Below are 24,697 nucleotides of genomic sequence, written 5' to 3' on the forward strand. Positions count from 1 at the left end.
AATTAAATGTTTTATATACACATAAAATAACAAATAAAACCTAGTTCTGATTTATGCTCTGTATACTTTTCTTCAATAAAAAGCTAAAAAACAAAAGTCAGAAAATGAAATAAATGAAACTCAAAAGTAGAAAGGAGCTAGCTGCAGTGGCACACATCTGTAATCACAGAGACTCGGGAAGCTAAGGCGGAGGATCACAAGTTCAAGGCCAGTCTAGGCAATTTAGCAAGAATCTGTCTCAAAAGAAAAGAAAAAGGGCAGGGAATATAGCGGAGTGGTAGAGGCACAAAGTCCCAGGTAAGCTCTTGCCCTCCTGGACCACAGGGCCATGCTCATCTGGGCTGTGAGGAGGCAGCGCCTCAGTGATGTCTCCTAGGGGCTGTATGGGTGGATGCAGTTCTTGGCACGAGCTGCTGGTACACACCCTGCCCACTGCTCTGAAGCTGCCCAGGTTCAGCAAGATCCAACAGGGCTGGAAGAGTCCAGGCATGAGGTCACAGTCAGTCAGGGCGCCTTTAGAAAGGAGCCTGCCCATGTTTGCTCCTGGCCAACACACAGGCACCCCTCCCCACCCCTGGGATGCTGGTCTTTAGGCCAGCCACACCCAGGTAGATGTGATGCAATCAACTGTGCCTACAGGGAGCTGAGCCAGACATGGCTAGGGAGGCTGGATCCTCCCTTAGGAACATGGCCACAGGACGCATGCTGGCCTGACAGACTGTGAGGAGGGGAGGTGCAGGCACAGGAGTTAGAAGGCAAGCTCCAGGCCAGGAAAAGAAATCACAGGGGATGGAGGGGCAGGACTTAAAGATCAAACATGGTGGAAAAGGTAGATAAGGGAAGAACATCAGCAACCACAAGGGAAAAGGAGGTCCTGGGGACTCTTGAAGCACCAGGAGTCCTTCTGAGGGCAGTGGGAGACAGTGGGCAGCAGTGAGGGCTTGAAGATAGAGGAGTGGGCTGGGTAGGAAGGAAGCTGACACCAGGACCCCACAGAGGCCAAAGGGGGAGGGTCAGGGCAGGTGGGGGCAACCAGGGCCAGGTTGGGGGGCTAGAAGGGAACAGTACCTGACCTCTACAAGTGCTGTATTTGTATGGCCTCCCTGCTTCATCTGTGGATCTGGGTAGAAACAGCGACAGACTGCAGGTCCCCAGCACACAAGGCCTGGAGTCACTGCATCCTTCACCTTGCCAAGGATGTATGGTCTGGCCACAGTATGGGATGGTACAGTGCCGGGTAGGGGGCACTCGCAGAACAGGACCTTAGGGTCACATCCAAGAGGTGAATCCAGCATCCCACCCCCACTCCTGGGCAGGGCAGCATGGGCAGTGCAAGACAAGCCCTGCTGCCCCCATCTCAGGCAGCACAGGCAGCATTCCTCAGTTGGTCCACTATGGAGATAAGCTGCATGGGAAAGAGGCGAGTGGTCATGGTGGCACCAATCACTGTGCCTCAATTTCCTCATCTGTGACCTGGGTAACAATGCCTCCCACCTGTGCTCACTGTTGGGCGGATTCAGTCAATTAACAACTCACTTAGCAGAGCCTGTGTGGCCTCCCACACCACCAGCCCCACCTGGCCCCCAACAACAGGAGGCTTAACACACAAGTTCAGAGAGCCACTCGCTTCCTGCTCTCCTCTGCCTTCCCTTTGCCCCACAGGTGTCAACTCTCCAGTCAGCATATGCCTGACTTGGGATGTGTCACTGGATCAAGTGTCACATGCTGAAAACCCCCCTCCCAAATGACCCTGGGCCAGGGGCAGCAGATGAGAGCCTGGGTGGCTCTGGAATGAGCTGCCCAATGGCCAGGCCCCACCCCACACCACATGCTCTGGTTCCCGCTGCCCTAAACAGAGGCTGAGAGCCAGAAGCAGAAGCAGGACAATAGGGTAATATCAAGGACTGATAAGCAAGGAACAGTTTAAAAGCAGGCTCTTACTGGTTTCAAGACCCTAACACCAATATGCCTCCTACAGTCTGATTTAGGGGACATCATTGACCATCTGATGGCTGTATTTTAATAGAACAGGTGGCAGCAATTCTCATCTTCTCATGCCTTGGGCATCTGCAATGCCTCCAGTTGTCACCTGGGTGCACCTCTACCAACCTGGAACAAATTGCATGCTACTTTCTGTGGTCTGTTATATAAAATCTGTAAGTACATGCTGGAAGGGCCAATCCCTTACCCTGAGCCTAGTGCAGAGGAGGAAATGGAGGCAGCTGATTAGCATCTGGGAGGATAGGGAGGTGCCCCAGGGGGAGGGAACAGTATAGGTGAAGCACAGAGGTAGGACAAGGTGGTGCCCACTTTAAAGAGTAACAGGAACTGAGGAGCAGTTCCCAAGTCAGTGCCTACCCTGCTCTACCTGCCCCATGGCTGGCCAGTCCCTGCTGGTGCCCTCAAGGGCACATGCCAGAGCTCCTAAATCTCTGTGCTGTCCATCGGCACATAGGACATGCCCCTGCTCTGCAGTCAGAGGGGCTGCCTGGCTCTCTGATGATGCCCGCTGAAACAATTTCTAAACTTACAAAAGATAAGGTAAGGGATGTGGCCCTTCCCACCTTCTTGTTTAGAGAGTAATGTGGATACTGGACAAGGAGAATGTCTGTCCCAATCATACAGGCTGGCCCTTCAGTCTCTGGACCAACCTGTGAAGGGCCTGGGAACAGGCCCCACCCCATCCCCACAGATCATTCTGTCCACAAGGACCTGGTTTCCTAGAGAAGACTTATGACAACAGAGCAAGGAACAGGCCTCCAGGCAGGGCTGTCCCCGGGAATTCTTTCTCCTAAACCAGTTTGGGTCATCTGATGTAGCAGCCACAACATTTGCCAAGACAGGCAAGCTGCCTCAGCATTCTGATGAGGCAAGGCTTGTTCCAGGAAGCAGTTTCCACAATGAAGCTGGGATCCCCCACTCCTTTGTCAGGTTGACCCAATACCTATCACCCATACACAGTGGGTCCAACACTTGTTCCTAAAAGGCCACCATGCCTGTACCAGGGAGGGTCCACCTTCCTGAGTGGCTGGGCCTGGAATCCCAGGAATCCCTGAATGACACCACTGGCCCACCCTGGTACATCTGCCTGGGTGGGGCCCCACACACCACCTGCTGAGGGAAGTTACCGCTAGACTCCCAGTCAGGGCTGGGGAGCAGGGTGAAGATGTGACCCTCATCTACTTCTGGTTCCACATAATACCAAATGGCATCAAATCTTATTAAATTCAAGATGGGGGCTCAGGCCTAATTAAGCTGATAAAAATATAAGCTCAACACTACTGTTATGAGATAAAGAATTTACAGCATTAAAAGATTAAGTTCACAGTCAGAAGTTGAATAAACCTTTCGTGACTCAAAGAGCCCAGTGTACTGTACCAAAGTGTCCAATAAAGCAAGAGATCTGGGACCTCCACAGTGGCAGTGGCATGCTGCTGACACTGCTACAAACACAGAGGACAACAGCAGGACTGAGGACACAAACTTCTTTCCAAGGAAAGATCTTTTGGAAGGAAATGATATCCAAAAGGGACGTAGAACATCAGACTAATCTAAAAAAAGAAACTCCACTTTTACATTTGTGCACCATGGAAGAACAAAATATGGTATTTCACAAGTTTTCTGTAAATCTACAACTGTTTTAAAAAATAAACATTAGGGGAAACTGTTAGCATGCACCAAAACATGAAAACAAAACAAAAAAAAAATGATCTCTTGAATCCTGTCTGTATAGGAGAGGACACACAGAACAAAACAACAGGAAACTGAGTAAACAAAAAATAGAAACATATCATATCAAAACTCAGGATCACTGCCAAAAAGTACTGTGCTGGGGGAGGGGCACTGCACTAAAAATAAACATTCATGATAAGGAGAAACAGCATCTCTGCTCAGCAAGTTCAGAAACTGAACAAAGCAGTAAGGCAAACGTCTCACAAAGGGAAGGGGACACAACTAAAACCAGAAACAAGACTGCCAGAAAAACGACCCTTGGCACGTTTTTGAACCACTCATGGGTAAAATCCTTGCCAAGTACACATCCCTAAATAGGTATGTGCAGACTGAGCCACCACACCTCCGTGCCACCTCTCATCCCTGGTCAAGTGCAGCAGTAGCAGGCCTGTCCCCTGCAGAGAAGAGCCAAGGCAGGAAGCATGTCCAAGAGGAAGCCCAGGTGCCAGGTAGCAGGGCAGGACTCAAACCCAGGCCGTGTCCCTGTCACTACCACATCCATTCAAGCAAAGCAATGTTCGACAGACCTCAACCTGTTTTTCCTTCCAAAAGGTAGAGGACAAAGACCAAGCCCATGCTGAACGTGGAAGCAAAATCTCGTACAGAGAACCAACATGTACCCTACAAATTATCACTGTAATCAGAAGACCTTGCCCAGGAACCAAAAAACAGTAAATGAATTCTTTGTTTTAAAAAAAAAATCTGGATTTAGCATCTGCTATGGAACAGGAATAGCCAACGAGCATAAGTAAATCATACCATACGTCAGAAGGGAAACTACCAACTTTCCAGCCACAAGCATTCTTTCTTTTTTTTTTTTTTTTTTGGCAGTGCTGGGGATTGAACCCAGGGCCTTGTGCTTGCGAGGCAAGTACTTTACCAACTGAGCTATCTCCCCAGCCCCTGACACAAGCATTTAAAAAGAAATCCCCTCAAATTAGATCGTTAGGTAAAGAATACATATGAAAAAGAGCAATTATGTTCATAACTTTGACCTCAAAAAAATTAACCCCAGCCATTAATTTGACTAGAAACATGATTAACTCCCAAGAAAACTAAAAATACACTAATGAGGAAGGTTAAACTTAAGTAGCAAGGTAAGATTCCTCAATGGAGTTTATTCCTGTGGACACCAAAGCTGTAGAGCAGGAAGGAAGTCAATTCAAATCTTTTGGATTACTTCAGACTAATAGCGAACTCTATCTAGAAGATCAGTAAGCAAACGCCTTTCCCCCTTAATTCCATTTAAACATGTTAAAAAAGACATAATCCACACACCATAGTATCCACCCTTTAAGTATATAATTCAATAGTTTTTCATACATTGAGTGGTGTGAATATTACATTAATTCCACATTTTTACCACCCCCACAAAAAAAGCACCCCTCTCCATTTGCAGTCACTCGGTAGCTCCTTCCCCCTAGACCCTGACACCACCAAGTTATTTTCTGTCTTGATAATGTGTCTATTCTAGACAGTTCACATAAATGGACTCATACAATAGGTGGCCTTTTGTGATTGGTTTCTCCACCTGCCATAACATTTTAAGGCTCTCCTATGTTGTAGCGTGTGTCAGTTCGTCACTCCTTTTTTCAACTGGACACTAGTCCATGGCATGGGCAGACCACATCCTGTTTATCCATTTAATCACTTGATGAATGTTTGGGCTGTTTCTACTTTTTAATGAATAATGGTGCTATGAATTTTTATCTGTAAGTTCTCGTGCAGATGCATGTTTTCAGTTCTCTTGGGTATATATGCCGAGGAGTGGAACATGGTATCTCTTCAACTTTTTTTTTTAAGTAACCAAATTGTTACCACAGTGACTACCCCATTTTTCATTCCCACCAGTAGTGTAGCAAGGATTCCAACTTCTCCACATCCTCACCGGTACTTGTTACTGTCTGACTTTTGATTAGAGCCATCCTAGTGGGTTTGAGGTATCTTTTCATTTTATAATGAAATCATTAGTAACAATAAAAGATACCACTTTGTAAGTCTCCTAAAGCATGCTATTCTGCCTAATGCCCATCTCAAAGTTCTGAGAATTCATGTTCCCATTTTATTGAGGAAGAAACTAAGGCTCTCGGCCTGAGGCCATGAAAGGGCAGAGGCTCAGCTGGAACAGAGCTGTCCCTGCACAGAGGTGTCAGAACTACTGCCTGATGGCCACACGTGATTCTATCAAGGGCTCCCACACTCATAAGAACATGACAGCCAGGCCTGGTGGTACATGTGTACAATGCCAGCAACTCTAGAAGCTGAGGCAGGAGGATCATAAGTTTGAGGTCAGCCTTGGCAACTTAATGAGACCCTGTCTCAAGACAAAAGAAAAAAAAAAAAGGGTGGGAGAGGGTAACTCAGAAATAGAGTGCCCCTGGGTTCAATCCCCTGTACTGTCAGAAAAAACAAAACCAACCAACCAAACCACAACAACAACAAAACCCAAGGCGGATGGCCAACAAGAACACTGGATTAAGGTCCTGACAGGTTCATGCCAGAAATACTGGAAATGGTTCCTGGGGAAGACAAATAGCACTGGAGTGAGCTACTGTGACGTACTGACTGGAATGGATGGCTAGTACTTAAGTCAAGACAACACCAAGGACCAGTGGTGAAGACTGGGGCCCCTTCTCATTGCCCTGCTATCTGGAGGAAGGGCCATTCATGCCACACTAGTCACTGTACCAACAGACAGAAGCACCCTCCATCCATAGGAGTGCTTAAACAGCCCCAGGCTAGAAACTACCCAATTGCTGTCTACCTGAGTGGACCAGGAAGATGCAGTACATCTACACAACAAGCCACACATGGCAAAGAGCCGCAGCCACCAACAAATACAGGCATCACCAATACCAGTCTCACAAAGTATCGCTGAGTGAACACAGATAGCTCCATGTACAGTAAGTTGAAAGTGGGCAAGATCAATCTGTGGTGTCAAAGACCCTAGAAAACCCAGAAAGCAGCCCTTGGGAGGCTGACAATACAATTTTGTGATCTATTGGAGACTGTGTAGGTACATTAATTGTAATAAATCATCAAGTTGTACCATTATGATCTGTATAGTTTCTGTATTCACCTTACATTCCAATGAAAAGTGAAAAAGCCCCTGAATTTAAATTAGAGAATAAAAATGACTCCCTGGCCTACACAGGTGCCAAGGAGTCTAAAACTGACGTGTTCTCTGGTTAGTGAAATCTACATGTCATAATCACCTGGCTTTTGTTTCTATAAATTTTAACAGCTTATGTGAGAATGGGGAAAAGCAATCTAGCTGCTTCTCTCCAGTGTGATCAAACGGCATAAAACTCATTTTTCTTTTTTCCATCATTTGCATATTTCTTATGTGGGCGGGCCACTGAAGCCAGTCAGCTGGAATCCAGCCAGGGCTGCTGGTAACAATAGTTCATTTTATTTTAAGAAACTAGTGTAAAATGATGATTATCAAAACTGTATGAATAGGGCTTGAAAATAGTTATATTTAAATTAAAAAACAGAGAAACAAAATCAGCTCTGAAACAGAGTACTGAAATAGAATCAACCCACTTAAAAAAAAAATCCCAAAGCAATTCAACCATAAGGACACACTATCTTATGTATAACACTAAAGCAAGGAGAAAGGAGTCATAACCATTCCCACTCCTGGAGAGAAAAAAGAAAGGGAACAGAATGGCAAATGGACCCCAGGGATGAAGCAGGTATCTGCCAACACACACATGCACTTAAAGTTAGTGCGTTCTACTATATATAATTATAGTTTAAAAGGTCAATGAAACCCTAAACCAAATGTACCCTGAGTCCAAATATACTCCAGGGAGTTCAACTACCCATTATTGATGAAACAGTATCAGAGACAGGATGAAAGATCCAATTTCCCTAAATGCACTTCAGTAAAAACCTGATATAAGAACACAGGGTCAGGTCAAGAAAAAGTGACAAGAAATGAACTGCAGATTTACAAAGGGCCATATGCTCCAAATTATCCCATAAACAGATGCACTGAGGAGCTACAAAGCACCAGCTGAAACAGTCACAGGGCTCTGCAATGGGCTGGGAGAGCCCTGGGGCCATGAAGGAGGGGCAGGGTTGGGGGATGGGTATGAAAAGAACTGGAACCCCTGCCTATTGCTTAACCCAGTAATGACCTAACACAAGAAGGCCCCAGGTGTGTGCAGATGCTCCTGGCAGCACCAGACATGCAGGGGCCCAGGGGTCTGAGACTGCAGTTGGGGGTGGGGTCCACTGAACCCATCAGGAGGGGCCTTCCAGGTCCTGGGGCATCTTCACTGGGTCTGCTCTGTTCAGATACCCCCTCCCCATCCTGCTCTAATCCCCTCAGCCTTGGGCTGCTGGGTATAGGGGCACCTTGGCTGTCACTGCTTGCTCTAGCTCTGATGGAGCCTGGGGTAGGAAAAGGACAAGGACAAACAACAGCTGCTAACAGGAAAGCAAGAGAGCCTGGCCCCAGGGAAGGAGGGCAATAAGAACTAGTTTTCACAGTTTGCCCCAACAGAAGCTCATTAGTTTCTCATACAAGGTATTAACTTTTACAGAAGTGAGAAACTTAACTCTGAGAACTCCATAAACATTTCCCTAAGGGGGTCTGACAGAATAAATAAGAGAAGACTGAGGAGCTAGATCTGGCACTTGCCTAACCCTGCCTATTCCCCAGAATTGCCTGGGGAACTTGAAACTTCTGTTCTCAAGGGTGGGAACACCTGTGGCTTGGCCGGGATCCTGGGAAGCTTGGACTTCAGGGGAGGTCTACTAATTTGGTTCTGGCTGAAGCAGGTCCTGTGGTCTGAAGCCCCACCCCATTTCCCATGGAAATCACTTTCCTCCTGAAACACAAGCATCTGTTGCACAGATGCAGGGTAACTGAGGCAGGAAAGCATCAGGAGAGGGCGACTTCCTGGGGACCTGCTGACATGTGGATAAGAAGGGAGAGGGGTTCTGCCAAGAAAGGTAGGAGCACAAGCCACACGTCCACACCAAGCCTGGTGCACAGTCCACAGAAGCTGTTACTCAGGAGTGAGAAAACAAGCTCCTGACATGCACAACTGTGGTGGCTGACAGGAGCTGCACCCCAAGTGGTTCACTGATCACTGCAGCAGGCAGGCCGAGGGTTTCACTTAAGAAGCAGTCACCTGAGTGTGCACTCTGTGCACTGCATTAGAGGTAAATTATACCTCCATTTAAAAAGTAAGGACTGTCATCAGCAATGTCTGCTCCTGGGGGACACAGACCATCCTCAAAATGCAACCTGATCTTAAAACAGGGCTCAGCTTCACCTCACAGTGAAACACCCCAATTCCAACAGCAGCAGGGTCCTCTGGCAACCTCTAGGGAAGGATCCGCTAATCTTCCACACAAATAAAAAAACTTCTAGAGCTGGAAAGAGTTCCGCAACTTCCATGCTGGATCCCCATCAGTCAGGGTATCGCCAGGGTCTAAAATGGACTTGGCTTCACCCTCCCTGCAAACAGCAGTGGCTGCAGCATCTTGGCCCAGTGTGGGAAGTCAAGCAGTACTGTGGAGAAGCACTTATTTCCCCTGCATTACTGGGGATTGAACCCCAGTCCTCTGCCACTGAGCTGCATACTCAGTCTCCAGTATAGCCAAGATTATAGGTGTGTGCCACACATCTAGCTGTGGAGAAGCACTTTGCATCAGACTCTGCTACAGTGGGAAATAGATATGCATGCTGCTGCAGCCTTCCAAAGCCCCTGCAGGTTCCGGGAAGAGGTCTCATCCTGCACCTCCCTCATGGGAGCCCTGTGGGAACAGAGTTCTTGAGCAAAGTCCAGGGTCCAGGGTCAGGCCCAAGGTCAGAAGGAAGTCTTCTAGCAGGGAAGTAAAGTTCAGGAGCTCCCCCAGAACAAGAAAAGCTCCTCCAGACCAACAGTACCCTTGACCAGCACCCAGACAAGCCAGTTCACAGATGCCAAAGGAGGCTTGGTCAGGAGGTAGAGGCAGGGTTGGCCATCCAGACACACAGCGTGGGGCAGAGCGGACACTGTGCCAGCACTGAGTTGGAGCCTCCTCTCCTTGGCAGGTGTAGGAATGAAAAGGATAAGCCCAAGCTCAGTAGGTATTGGGCACTCAGAGGAAGTTATCTATGTAATGAATGGGGGACAGACCTAGGGACACAGCTAAGAGATGGGCAGATGGGGGTCCAAGAGATGACAGATGCTAGAATACAGGGTAAGATTGGGGGTTCAGGGCATACTGGGGTGCTGGATAAGCTGGCTTTTCAAGTTCCTGTGGGCATCTCCTCTTTCCTCCCCCTTCCCCTCCAGTCAGTGAGAGAATGTAAACCAATGATTAAACAGCAGGAGTGGCTCCCAGACCCAAACCTTTTCCCACCCAGCACCTCCAAGGCTGAGGCTTACTCCAAAGAGGGGCGCTAAGGTTTCCAAGGTAGACAGGACCTGTTCATGGGCCAAATCACATAATGGGCAGAGGAGGGAGCATTCAGATCTCCAGGTGTAAACTGCAGGGAATGGAATTCCCACACTCATCTTCCCACAGAATTATTCTAGAAGCACAAATACTCCTGAGATCAATTTAATAGGCCCGGGTGTGGCCAGGGCTTTGAAATGTTCAAAGTTGCAGATGATCCTGTGCAGGCAGATCTAGTTAATGGACCTGCTTACTCAACCAAAGGGACCCCAGGAAACCCAACATCACTGTCTCCTCAACCAGCTTTTCCCATCTGCCCACACCCCCTGGGTGAGGGGCTCCACGAAGGACCATCTGGGCCAATTTCCTCCTCCTTTTGTTCAAAGGGTACTGCCTGAGCACACAGCAGAGGGCATGGACTCCAGGTTCCCCAGAAGAGGACAGAGGTCTCATCTGAGCCTCTAGTAGTCTATAAAGTAGACTGTCACCAACCCCATTTCACAGTAAGCAAACTGAAACTCAGTGAGGTCAGAAGATTTGCCTAGATGGCACCACAGGGCCTGTCACTCCCAAAATCATCTTTCTTCTTTGTAACAGGGTGGTTCCAGAGAAGGGGTTCAGAGAAAGGCAGAAGGGTACTGAGGAAGAGGTGTTGAGGAAGGGCCAGGAGATGGAGCTGAGTCCTGAGAAACTGAGAAAGCCTGGGCTGGCAGGGGGGGGCAGGGAGGAGGCCCAGGACTCAAGAAGCAGGACCCTGGGAAAACTATGATGTCCCTACAATAGAAGGTGGGGGCTCTTGGGAATCAGGGGCCAGGTCCACCAATATCTGCCCACATTCCACCTCCCAGCAGACCTCACTTGTCTATCAGAACACACACCACAGACCTACACTGACCCAGGCTTCTCCAACAACCCGTTGGTCCCTCTTGTCCCTCAGCAAGAAGCTGAGGGAGTGGCCTACCCTTCTCACTGCAAGGTTCTCTTTCCCATAGGAACCTCTACTCTTGTGTCTATGGGGATCATTAGGACAGAGGACCTGTGAGGCACCCTAACGGGGAACAGTCTGGGGCTGTGTTGGTTGTCACTGCTGGGTCACAGCCCCTCCTCTGTGAGGCCCACATCAGTCTGCAGTGACCATATTCGTTGCCAACTGAGAACCCCAGCTGCCTTGGGCAGTATCCAAATGCTAAGCTGCTTTTAGAAAACAGGGGATTCATCCCTGGACAGGAGGGATTTAGCCAGAATTGGGTGCCATTTAGAGAAGATTACACCCTAATTGCCCTGGTGTCAGCAGACAGGCTTCTGGCCAGCTGAGCCCTGGGGTTGGCAGAAGTCCCCATGGACCAGAGCTCCCCCACCCAAGGACACAGAGTCCAGTCCTGGGGCCTGGAGACCAGTCCTCATCTTCAACCGCAGCTGGCTGACCTGATACAAACCTCCATTCAGCAGCGTATGGTCAGAGCAGAAGGGGTGGCCCGGGGCCCTGCTGGGTGCAATTCAGTTCACATCTGCTCTAGGCCAGGGGGGATGGCTCAGTGAGCAAAGCAGTCTGGTTTTCTTCTCAATTCATCTCTAGTCCTCATCACTTTTCTTCACCTCATTAACCCATTTAGGGAGGGGCATCAGCAAGGCTCTAGTCAAGAGAACCCCAAGCTTGGGTATCTCTCACAAGTCTAGAGTTATTTCCACTACAGTACCTGGGACACAAGAGGAGCCCAAGGAGAGGCAGTCATAGGTTGCGATGACACAAGCGCCTCAATCATTCAGAAGTTCTGGAAAGTGGTAAGGTCTGTTGGCCCATTGCAAACAGGCACCCCCTGTCTAGAATTGCAGTGGTGACAGGTACCCTGGGTACACAGTCAATTTCAGTTGTCTTGTGGGTGGGTCCCTGCCACAAGGGGCTCGCACACCATGGTGAAACCCCCAGGTTCAGACTGAGGGATGCAGGACTGGGTGTTTCCTAAGAGGGGCAGAGCAAGCCCAAATGTCTGGTCTCCTAGCCCCAACCCTGCCCCCTCATGCCTTGAGGCCTCTCCCCATACCTTGAAAGGTCACCAAGGGAAAGCCTTTGTTTCTTCCTGGCCTGTCACATGACCCTGCATGGTCATCCTGGACACATTCTTTCAAAGACCACCCTAGGCCATGTCACGGTGTGCCACAGCTTGAGTAATTTGTTCCCATCAAACTCATATTGATGCTTAACATCTCAAGGCAGCAGTACTAGGGCCTCACGGGAGATGTCTGGGCCCTCATGAATGGACTTATGGCTTTCTCATGTGGGTTCAGCCCCCTTTCTCTTCTGTATGCACCTGCTAGCCCTTCCACTTTCCACCATGAGTTGAAGCAGCATGAGAACCTCTCCAGAAGTCCAGCAGATGTAGATGCCACGCTCTCAGACTTGCCAGCCTTCAGAGCCATGAGCCAAAATAAACCCCTAACCCTTTTAAATGATATGATCTCAAGTATTCTGTTACAACAGCAGAAAACAGACTAAGACATAGTTCAACCACAAAAGCAGCAACCCTGGTTCCAGTAGTAGCAGCCACCATGCAAACCACAGGCAATGACTGTGCTCCAATTCACAGGAGCAATTTACACAACGCCCCTGCCCCCGGCAAGTCTAATGTGTGAGGTTGTGTGTAGACTTACTGAAGGAGGGGAGTCTGGGGGAGGGTATAGGCATGCTTAGATCACTGAACAAAGGTGACTTCTCAGAGGGCAGCAGCCTAAGGGGCATGGGGTGGGGGATAGGTGGTCCTCTGAGTCTCATTCCCTTGTGAGTCCTGAGAACAGGATGGTGTTTCAGAACCTAACCAGTGCAGATGGAGAGAAAGGCACCCCATGGTGGAAACCCAGGCACAGCCAGAGAGTCGGGTGAGGAACTGTGGCTGACAACAGCAGTGCAGATGAGTAGGAAGGCTCAGACCTGGGACAGACACCATGCCACAGGAGACCCAATATGGCCTGGAACGTAGAGCTCCACCCAACTGATCACAGATCTGCATGTGAGTTCATGCAGAACTGTCCCAAAGCCAGTGATGCGAGTGTACAAAAGAGGCGAGGAAAGTCATCTCAGAGTGGAACAAGGTCTTAGGATGCAAGGGGACACCAGCCAGAAAAGAACTCCCAGAGGGCAGTGGTGGCAGCAGGAGCCCAGCTAGGGTAGGGCTAACACTAAAAGGACAGTGGAAGCACCTGACTCAAAGGCAGGACAATCTGTCATCCTTCGTCAGGGACACAGCACCAGCCCCTGCCTATGTGAATGCCCAAGTAGAACTCCAAACTCAGGCTGACCCGAAGCTGACTCTAGAACCCCACCCTAATCACTGCCCTGATCAAAATACACATGACTCAGTCAACAGGCTAGTTTACAGGAGTGAGGCCAGTGCTGAGCTGAGCCCAAGCAGAAGGAAATTGACATGGAAACTTGTCCTGTGGACGGTCTTAGAAACCTGAGCATAGGGACACACTGGAAGAAGAGAAATACCACATTCATGTTTCATGAAAAAGCTAATCAACTCTACTGGTAATTTTTTTTTTTAACCCACATACAAATACTATTACTCTTGAGATTAAAAAAGAAAAGAAAAAAAAAAAAAAAAAAAAAAGACTACCATCAACTGGTAAGGGCAATCCCACCCATCCAGGGTTGAAGACCCGAGCCTCTGGCAAACCCCAGTCAGGAAGGCAGAGGGTGACCTAAGCCCAGGTTCCTATGACATATGCATTCCTAAAAATCATTGTGCTATACAATATCACACAATGAAAGTCACAGGGCTTTGGGTAAAGATGGATTAGGGGTATAACTTCATCAGTGACACATAAAGATAGAAACCTAATGAGAACACTCACACACTGTCAAAACGGTAGGGTACTGGCAAAATCACATAGCTCAATGGAACAGAACAGGGACCCCTGAAATAGAACCATGTCCACTGATCTTTGACACAGGAGCAAAAGCAATTTAGTGAAGGACAGTCTTTTCAACTAATGGTATTGGACAAACTGGACACCCACAAGCAAAACAATCAGTTTAACCAGCCCTCATACTCATCATTAAAAAAAAAATTTTTTTTTTGAAGTGAATCACAGACCCACATGAACAAAGCAAAAACAGAAAACTAGAGAGAAAAAAAAGAGGAGAAAATCAATGTGACCTTGAGTTTGGTGATGAAGTTCACAACACCAAAAGCATGATCCATGAAAGCAAAAAGCAAAAATAGTATTGAAATAAAAATCTTCTGTCAAAGATATAAGAGAATGAAAAGACAAACTAGGAGAAATTATTTGCAAAAATACAACTTATATCCAAAATACATGAAAAACACTTAAAACTCAACAATAAGAAAAAAAGTAACCCTAGGTTAAAATGAGCAAAAGATGGAATCAGATATCAAAGAAGATATACAACTGTCAAAGAAGCATACGAAATATCACGTCATTAGGGAATTGCAAATTAAGCAATGAGATTCCACTATATACTTCTCAAAGTACACAATATCCACAAGAGTGACAATACTGAATGCAAGCAAGCATGCAGAGCAACAGGATCTCTCAGTCATCACTGGTGGAAATACAAAATGGGACATCCACTTTGGAAGACAGTTTGCAGTTTCTTACAAAGCTAAACAGTTTTATCAAACAACCTGTCAATCATATTCTTACATGTTTACTCAAAAGTCTATACGAAAATCTGCACATAAATGTTTACAGCTGCTTTAGTCATAATTTCAGAAAACTGGAAGCAACCAAGATGTTCTTCAACAGGTGACTGGATCAACTGTGATGTATCCATACAATGAAACATTATTATAATTGAAAAAGAGAGAAGGAGAGCTATCAGTCCATTAAAAGACATGGTTAAATCTTAAATTGCATAATTACTAAGTGAAAGAAGGCAGATTCCAATCATGTGACATTCTAGAAAAAATAAAACTAGAGAAACAGCAAAAGATTAGTGGTTCAGAGAGGCTCATGAAAGGAGGGTAAAGTACAGGGAATTTTTTTTTTTAAGGCAGTGAAACAATTCTGTATGATACTGGAATGATAGATAAATGATATTATGCATTTGTCAGATAACTCAAAAAACAAAAAGTGAATCTTGAAGTATGTGAATTTTTAAAAAGTCATTTAAGAGATCAGGAATTCCATGATGAATAAAGAATGTGGTAAAACAATCTAACTGTACTACAGATGTATGAAACAACCTCACTGAAAGGGATGGGGGAATAAGATGGTGATTTAAGTAACTGGGAAAAAGGGGAGTCTAAAACTAAAAGCCAAAGGATAACACAGAAGCACTGTACTCTAGCTGATAATGCAGTCCACCAGGGTGCAGGTTAACAATTCAGACACTACTCTACAGAACTGGAATGGAACAATGAAGTTATTGCATGATGGGTGGTGGGAGCCAGGTGTGTCACTGCTGGAGTGGGAGGTTGCAGATTAAGCAAAGACAGGTGGTGAGAATGATCCATGTGGTGGTGGATTAGTTGGATGCAGCAGTATGAACTCATGTTTAGTAAAATGTACATACAGATTGCTACATAAATATTTTCAGATATGTGTATACATGTGGGTTAGTAGACACATGTATAGCTCCCTGTTCTGTAGCTGAAAGAGTCTAGAACAAACACATACCAGGAGCAATGAGCACACCTAGCAACTAGATCTTAATGTCTAACCCCTCTCCCAATTAAAAGAACCAGGACTTCTTGTGAGGAATGGCTGATTCTAGGATTGCAAAAAAGAAATACATAAGATCAGCCCTGAATATCCTGTAGTGTCAGAAAGTTTAAAAGTGCCTTTAAAAAAAAGGAAAATAGTCAATGATGGAGTATTATCATAGGGACGTAAGATCCACCTAAAAGAGCTCTTGACAGCCAAAGCTGGAACAATCTAAGTAACAAAAATAAGTAGTCCAGTGTATTATAAAATAAACTTCCATGAGTCTATACCAATACAATAAATAAAGGAAAGGAAGGAAAGAGGGTTAAGTCTTCCATGTAGAAAATTTTCAAATAATTTGCACTTCCATCCAAAGAGCTCAGAATGGAAGCGGGAGGAAATGTAACTTCAGAGTAGAGAAATTTGACAAACTATCTTAGCCAGGTGATCAACACCAACAACCACCATGACACATCTTGGTGACAGTATGTATTCTTGACATGTGATGAGACAGGCCCTTTACTTCTGATCTCCTCCCCTCAAATCCATAATCTCATCTACTCATGAGAAAAACCCCAAAGACCAATTGAGGGACATTCTACAAAACACCCGATCAATCTTCCTTAAAATTATCAAAGTCATCAAAAACAAGGAAAGGGAGAACCTGTCAAGGCCAAGAGGGCAGACACTAAGGAGACATGATGACTAAATGGAATGTGATATCCTGAATGGAACCATGGGTCAGAAAAAAGGCTATTAAGTAAAAACTAAGGCAATCTACATAAAGTATGGATTTTAATGAAAATGATCTGAAACTAGTTCATGAATTATAACAAACACATCACACTAATGTACCATGTTAATAATAGGGTAACCAATTGTGGGAGATATAGGAACTCTGGACTATCTACAATTTTTCTACAAATCAAAAATTGCCCTTAAGTTGTTTATTTCTAAAATAATGACAAAAAGGCAGCAGTTTGAACATGTTGAGTAAAAAAAAAAAAAAAACAAAAACACATAAATACTACAATACACATGATGCTATTTTAACAAGGTGCTGAGGTTTGCTACTGGATGTCACAGGCGGGCAGCTCTGTAGCTGCTATGAGGTGATGGTGGAAGGCAGGTTTTTTGAAATGGGATGGGAAATGTATTGCCAGATATGGCTGTGTGTCCCGTATATTCCCACACAGCTCAGGTCACCTGGATGCAGGGCTATGTTCACTAGTGTTTTTAAAGATGGAATCACACATAGGCAAATGAAAAATTCTCATTACGTTCAAATCATTTCTTCACATATCAATCATTTTGGAACAAATTCTGCTTTTTTTTTAGTTGTCGCATTTCTGGATATCGAACCTAGGGCTTCAAGCATGCTAGGCAAGCACTCTACTACTGAGTTATGCTTCCACCCAAATTGGCATTTTCAAAATAAGCATTAAATTAGAACTGATTGTGCGTCATTAAAGAAATAAAATTGGCCTGGTCCCCATCAGTGAGCATGAAAATCTTATCTTGAGATACCATCATCCCAAGTCACATTTTTTAAAAGTATTTTTTTAGTTGTCAATGGACCTTCATTTTTATTTATTTATTTACATGCAATGCTGAGAATCGAACCCAGTGCCTCACACATGCTAGGCAAGCACTTTACTACTGAGCCACAATCCCAGCCCCCAAGTCACATTCTTCAGGGCACACAAGAAATAGATCACTCAGAGTCATGAACATACTGGTCATCAACCAGCCCTGGACCTCCTGTAGCAGTCCTGTGAGAACACTGCCAGTGAGGCACAGGGTATGAGAAGGAAGAACAGAGCAAAGAGGATGGGGATACCAGGTAGAAAGCAGCATGTGCCTACTGGGCAGTTATATCCTGAGCTGCCATGATACTGCCACCATCACCAGAGAGAGAAGCTGGTCCAACTACAGGGGCATCAGCCAAAAACAAGGAAACAGTCCAGAGCAGGAAGGACCAGCTCGGGGTCATAAGCCAAGCCAAGAGCAGCTGAATCGGTGCTATGCCAGTGAGAATGCAGGCAGTCAGTCCTCACTCTGACCTCAGTGTCTTCACCTGTAGGATGGGGCAACTGTTCCTCTCTCCTGGTTTAGATACCACTGGGCATTTCAGCATGTAAGGACAACCCACTAGATGACAGCATGACCCCAGGTGGGCACAGCTATGAGATAAAGGCTAGTGTGAAGAAGGAACTGGAATAGGTGACTACAACACATCAGTACAAGAGTCAAGCCCAGTATCAGCTAAAGGCGGCACCCTAGCTAATTAAGGGAAAAAAGAGACAAGAGTTGACTGCCTGGACAAGCAGATAAGGTGGGAACCTCTGCATGCTGGGGGCTTCCACAGCTCAGGACAGGGAGAGCTAATAGTAAATCCAAGCACTATAAAAAAGGGGTCATAGGACAGGCTACAGATAGCTCTGTCTTTACCCAAAAGCAATATGCAGACCCTGCGTGGGCCCTGACAGGGATAAAGCAACCATAAAACAAAATTTATAAGCCAAATTGGGAAAAACCAAATGCTGCCTGGACAGTAGGTGTTAGGTTGAAAAACCAATGGTAGTTATAGTTTGAAGAAACAGTCCTTATTTTCTCAGTAAAACAACAGATATACTCATAGAAGTAGCCAGGCAAGATCAGTTGAGGTACAGAAGCAAGACTAATCACTGCTACAAACCACAGATGGGACAGGCGCACGGGAGCTCACCAGCTCCTCTCTATTTTTGCTATGTTTAAAACTTCCAACAGAGAAGGTAGCTTTTAAAACCTAGTACAGTCCTTTAGGAGGGAAATCATTCAAAAGCTGACTTTAAAATTCTTTTCAAAAAACTGTGACAAGCGTTTCCTGTTTTATGGTGAATGTGCACCTTACACACTCATGGGAAGAGGAGCTGGCCAGGAGAAATGCCCAGCGTTCCTGCACTTCACATTCTTGTCTGCATGGGTCCTGCAGAGACGCTGCACTGTTCTGCTATCTACATTCTCCTCCTAAACATACAATTTTTTAAATACAGTAACTTCTAAAAATGTAGCTGGTCCCCAGTCTTCCTAGACGCTAACATCCACCCATGCAGGGAAGCCCTCATCTCTCCATCCACTCCTACAACAGGCCTGGGCATGAGGTGGCAGGGCTTGATCCTGAGGAGACAGCTGGGCATTCACATTGCCCCTTCCTGCTCTGGGGGTGGCTCAAGGAGCCACACCGAACTCTGGACAACACAGGACTTAGGCCAACACACTAAATGTCAGAGCTGCCCTGGTCCTAGCCAGCCCTGCCCATGGGCTGCCACCACTTCTGACACTCTTGAATTACCTAAGAAACCAAATCCTTCTATACCCTCACGTGCAAAGTCCATCATCCAGTCCATTGTATGTAAAGGTGCAGGTGTGACTGATGGGGTGCTGCCCCAAAATGACAAAGACAAAACTCACCTCCACCCTCAAAGGAAGGTCTGGGCTCTCCCAGTGATAAGGGAGGCTCAACAGGAATCTCAAGCAAACCTGGGCCAGGGCTCTTATGGAAGTTAGATGCTCACACCAAAGGGAAGAATGGTGACAGTCCAAGTGTTCAGGGTGCCAGGCTGTGGTGGCAAGCACCATTATTAACCTACTGCGGCCCAGACAAGCAGAGTGGCTCATCCGGGGTTGCAAACTTTTGATCTCTCGGGCAGGGTCCAAACTCCACCCTTGGCATCAGAGTGAGAAAACCACAGGGCTGGACACAAGCACATTCAATTAGCTTCCTCTCCTTCCCAGACAATGCCTGGCTCCCCAAGGGCCCACAGGCTCCCAGCTCTGGATCTGGCCCTCCCTCTGGCCCCACCTGTTAAGCCTCAAAGTATGCTTGGCATCCCTGAAGACAGCCCGCTCCAACACAGCTGTGCCAGCAGCACTTCCAGTAGAAGGTGGCCAAGGCCACGCCTCCACATGCTGGCAGGGCTGGCCTACAGCAGCCATCCACATGCCTGGGGCAGATTCTCTACTGGATACAAGTGCCTAGTCCCCAGCACTCAGAAAACAGTACCAGAGCCCAACTGGGAAGTCTCAGATATTTTTAAATGTCAAGTGTCCTTGAGGATTCCTTCAAGATCCCCTGCCCCAGATTCAGCAGCTGGAAAGGAAGCCTAGGCAGTCAGTGACCAGAACAGAAACACTTGGCCATCATCTTTGGATGTCTGTAGCTGCCTCTCCCCAACTGTTAGATCCTGGGGACAGGGCCACTTTCAGTACCTCAAGGATTCACAGGACACCAGTTTCCACCTTAAGACAGGCTTCTTCATGCAGACAGCTGATCACTGTCAAAAGATCCTCAGGTCCCCCAAAGTCTCTCAGCCCTCAAGAGTCCTCTGCTTTAGAAATGAATGCAAGGACAGTCTCAGTAGGTATCAAAGGAACAGGAAAATCTCCCACTTGCCTTAACCAAAACCAAGATTTTTTCCTGCTCCAGAAGCAAACACTCCAGGAAGCTGGGCCTCAATTCTAGGAACTCTGTTGAAAACACCAAAGGGCAGACCTGGCAGTGGGTCCTCTGTTAATTCCCCTATCACCCTTTCTCCTCCAGTAGTCCAAGAACTAGGAACAGAGACTCAGGAAAGTCCAGCTGGTGGCAGCCAGAGGAGCTCCCAGAAAGAAGTGCCCAAGGCTGAAGGGTGAGCAGGAACACAAGGAGGGGCAGGGCGGTCCCATGAACTGGCAGGGCATGACACCCAGGGTGGCCCTCAGGAAGCAGCAACAGAAGCCGTCAAGACTGAGTAAGGACAGACAGCAACAGGGAGGAGCTGCAGGTACCAAAACAAGATGGAGGCCTGAGTGAGGTGGGAGAGAGGCTGACAAAGCACTTGCTGCATGCCAGGTGCCATGCCCAGTCTGACATGCAGTTCCACCCAGTACACCTCAGAGGCAACGGTGGTGACACTCCAGGGCTCAGCACCAGTTGAGGTGGTGCAAGACGGGGAGGGCATCCAGACCTACACATGGAGCCCGACTTCAGGTGAAGCCAACACTGTTCCTGTTCCTCCCCCTGCACATTCTCCTCTCTGATGAAAATCACAGAGCACCCAGAGTTGGCCCACTCACCTATGGTACCTACCATGCCCTGTCAGCCCAACTCACCACTCTCCTGGAAGCTGCAGCTGAGGATACAGAACAAGATATTCCATGGCCACTTAGGACCACCAACACCATGTGGCTGTCCATCTAATTCCCTCCCCACCATGCCAGAGAAGGTAAGAGGGCAGAGTGTAATTTGGAGATGTGGCTTTATTGAGCCAAACTCGAAAAATCACCAGCAAAATGGGCCACTGGGCAGCCTCCCCTCTACAGGCCCAGCCAGCATGAGGCCACAGACATCCCTTCAGGGAGAAAGGTAGGAGGGCCAGCCCTGACTCCACTCTCTCTTCCACTCTGGTCATAAACCCATTCAGCCAGCTTCCTTCACTCAAAGATGGTTCTATCTAGAAATACCAGAGGAGTTTATGGAACTCTATTTGTAGCATATAATTTATTAGCAATTACACCCACTTTAGTTTAAGAAATAAAAAAACTAAGATGGTTCACCTCTCGATGGAACAAAATCTCCCACAAATATTACCTCCTGAAATCTTGACTTTTTAAATAAAAGTTAATGCTTCCAACTATGATACCAACCAAAATTAAACATGTTAGCAAGAACCTGTGCTGGCACGGGTGTACAGAAAAGGCACAATATTGATGGGAAGCAAACTGTAAAAAATCTTTTGGCAACATCTGCTGAAACTGATGCACACTCCTTTAGACTCTGCTAAGGACTTCAAGCAGAAACCCTATCCCAGCTTACAAAAGGGAGAGGAGCAATTTCTCCAGGGCCATGTGGCTAGTCTATGGAGGAGCTGAGAGGTGACACTAAACTAAGCAAGTAGACACCTAAAGAGCATTTACAAAAAAGGTTACACCCTCTTCCCCATTCTGCTAGCAACTTGCCCTCCAGATACATGCCACAAGATTATGCCACCATTCTTCACTATGCCAAAAATGATTATGTCCATAATAGCAAAGAGCTAACAAATTGAAGGCCGGGAAGTGGGGACGAGTCAAGTCAGCAACAGTTTCTTCTCACAGTGGATACCACTGAAGGAAAGCTGTTATCACAGAAGGGGACTGCGGGGGTTGCCTAGCAGGGGTTCACACACACTGTGTGTGCAGAGGGAAAAGCACTCTAACTGATAGTGCTGCAGACTTGGGGGGGGGGGGGTAGGCAGTGGGTCCACAAAAGATCCTCAGGTCTCCCATAGCCTCACAGCCCCCAAGAGTCCTCTGCTCAAGAAATGAATGCAAGGACAGTCTCAGTAGGTGTCACAGGAGCAGGATCCCCAGAAAATAGGATGAGAGCACTCAACTCATATTCTCATAGTCCCTGGCCTCCCTCTGTCATATCCCCCTAACCCAAGATGAGGGACCTTTACAGGAGGGACTACACCCACCCGCCCCCCTTACAGATCCAATGCCAGTGGAGTCTGGCTTGGAGAAGATGCCAGTACTTCCTGACAGACAATAGGTCAAAGATCCTCAAGATCTTGTCCAAGGACCCAGCTCCCACCTGCCCACAGGGACAGTAGTTTTCTGGTGCTAATCCAGCACCTGCTCTGCCTTTGCTTTGACTTAAAGATTAATTCATTTTCTCCTCTCCACTATCAAAGGGGGATCCTACTGGTCTACCCCAGGAAGGCAAAAAAAGGCTTCATAGGATCCAGGTATCTATCTACCCAAGGTTGACTGGGAGCAGAGGTGTCAGAAGGTGAGCCCTGTTAGCAAAAGCCAAGATCAGGACAGTTCAAATGGGGAAGGGGCACTTCAAATAAGCCGGTTGCCTGACCCCACACCAAGCCCTTCCAAATACACAACCCTTTCTGTGCTGGCAATGTTGCACCCCATTCTGTAGAAGAGGAAGGTCATCAAAGGAGCACCCCTGCCCACAATCATCACTAGCACGGGGTAGTTCATGGGTACAATGTGGACTATATCCATCCAGAAAGTCAATTCTCCCTCCTCAACCTCCACAACAGGGCTGGGGAGTCAAGGAGGATGGGAGAGGCACTGGTATTTAAACCATCCCAGGAGGATTGCCCAGGCCCCTCCTACCGCCCCCTCTCGCAAGCTCTCAGTCAGCCTGGGGGGGTCTAACCTCCTTTCTCCACAGTGGGAATGACACAGGCCACCTAGATTTCCGTCCAAGAGGAACACAGACACCACAGTGAGGGGAAGGGCAGGACAGGAAGTGGGCGAGGGAAGCCATGCATCCCAGGCACTGGAAGCACAATCACAGCGATAAGGACAGAGCGCTGGGCCACAGAAAAGGACACTGGGGGACTCCAGCCTGCAGCAATGGCCAAGTACAACCGGAGCCCCGACTCCCTCAGGCTCCTTCCCGGCCTCTGGACACTCACAGTAGGAGATGAATCGGGCCAAAAGCAACCGTGACAAGAGAGGGGAAGTGATTTGCTTGAAGGTGACAGAGCAGCGGCCACCCAGACCCAGGCTCTGTCTTACCCAGAGTGTCACCTGCGTCCGTGGCCTCAGGCCTGGATTCAGGATCTGCCCGCCCACCCTCACTCTCCACACAGACACACCCAGGACAGCGACGAGACCGGCAAGCATCAGCTTTAAGAAGGGGCCAGCAGAGAAGGCTGCTGAAGGCCAGCAGAGAAGGCAAGGAAGGCGCCCGCACCCCTGCAGCAGCCGCCGGGAATTGGCCCGCCGGCCGAGGCCAAGCCCACTCCCACGCCCTGCCCAGGACCACAGCTCTTGGCCCCGCGCCCCCGCGTCCACACCCCTGGCAACCCCCGCCGGGCAGGGTGACCTTATTATCTCCACAGGCCCCAGCGCCCACCGGGGTAGCCGGAGCCGAGTCGCAACGCGGAGTCAGGCGGCGGCTCACCTCTTTGAGCTGCTCCATCTCGCTGCGAATGGCCTCATAGTCCACCTCGAGCTCCTCAAACTGCAGCTTGAGCTGGTGCTTCTCCTCCAGCACCGCCAACCCGTACTCGGCCGCCTGGATCTTCTCGCGCGTGGTCTCTGCTAGTTCGTGAGACAACCGCTTCACCTCGGCGCGCAGCCACTCGGGCTGCGCCTCCATCACCAGCCGCGCGTACTCCTCCTCCTCCGACGGCGCCGACATGGTGGCGGCGCGCTGAGGCCGGCTCTCCCCGGGGCTCCAGCAGACCCGGCCCTCCTCAGCCGCCGCCGCCGCCGCCGCCGCCGCCGCCCAGCCCCGACGGCCGTCCGCGCCGCCGCACTGCTCCTCCCCGCCGCTCGCAGAGCATACTGGGGGCTGCAGTTCTGCGGCGCGCCTACTACATGACCCGTCGTGCCCCGCGCCCACTCAGTTTCCGGTCGTGATTGGTCCGCGCCCCGCGAGGGGCGGGCCCTCAGGCGCCATCGCGAAGCCGACATCTCCCGGGGGGTTGTGGGGGTTGAAGTCCTCTTTGCACGCCTACTACAGAGCCCGTCGTGCCCCGCGCCCGCCCAGCCCCGGGTGATGATTGGCCCCGCGGCCGAGGTCGCAGACTTGCAACGGTTCCTTGGGTCACTTGCAGATTCTGGTGGACCTCGCAAACTGCCCCTATTCTCGAGTTCCCGGCGGTGGAAGGAGCAAGATAGCTCCTGACGCCGGGAGCGTCAGCGTTCAGCTTATGATAAAAGCCTGGAGACCGTGTGGCAGTTTAGATGCAAGTGTGGAAGGCTGCTGGCGGCACCTAAGGGCGCTGCAGGTCCAAGGGAAACTTGGCTTAACCGCTGCTTCCTTCCTGACCCCCAATCCTTCAAAGTGTGTTTCATGGGGATGAAGACGTTCTGAGCGCACAGTGTCATAAACGTGTATAATACAGTCTCTGCCGGGCAC

The 24,697-nt window shown here is 48.3% G+C and overlaps 1 protein-coding gene across 2 annotated transcripts in view; it reads right to left on the reverse strand.

The window, feature by feature from the left end:
- Bicd2 (BICD cargo adaptor 2) overlaps positions 1-24,090 on the reverse strand; it is a 46,369-nt gene extending 22,279 nt beyond the window's left edge. The window contains exon 1 of one of the 2 annotated variants that reach the window (XM_047526100.1): positions 23,735-24,089. In XM_047526100.1, coding sequence (XP_047382056.1) covers positions 23,735-23,974 — 240 coding nt within the window. In that variant the 5' untranslated portion in view covers positions 23,975-24,089. Of the gene's footprint in view, positions 1-23,734 lie in introns of both variants that reach the window. The other variant, XM_047526099.1, reaches the window with a different exon arrangement.
- Positions 24,091-24,697: the final 607 nt, after the last annotated feature.

This window comes from Sciurus carolinensis, chromosome 15, assembly GCF_902686445.1.
Source record: "Sciurus carolinensis chromosome 15, mSciCar1.2, whole genome shotgun sequence".
Classification (NCBI taxonomy): Eukaryota; Metazoa; Chordata; class Mammalia; order Rodentia; family Sciuridae; genus Sciurus; species Sciurus carolinensis.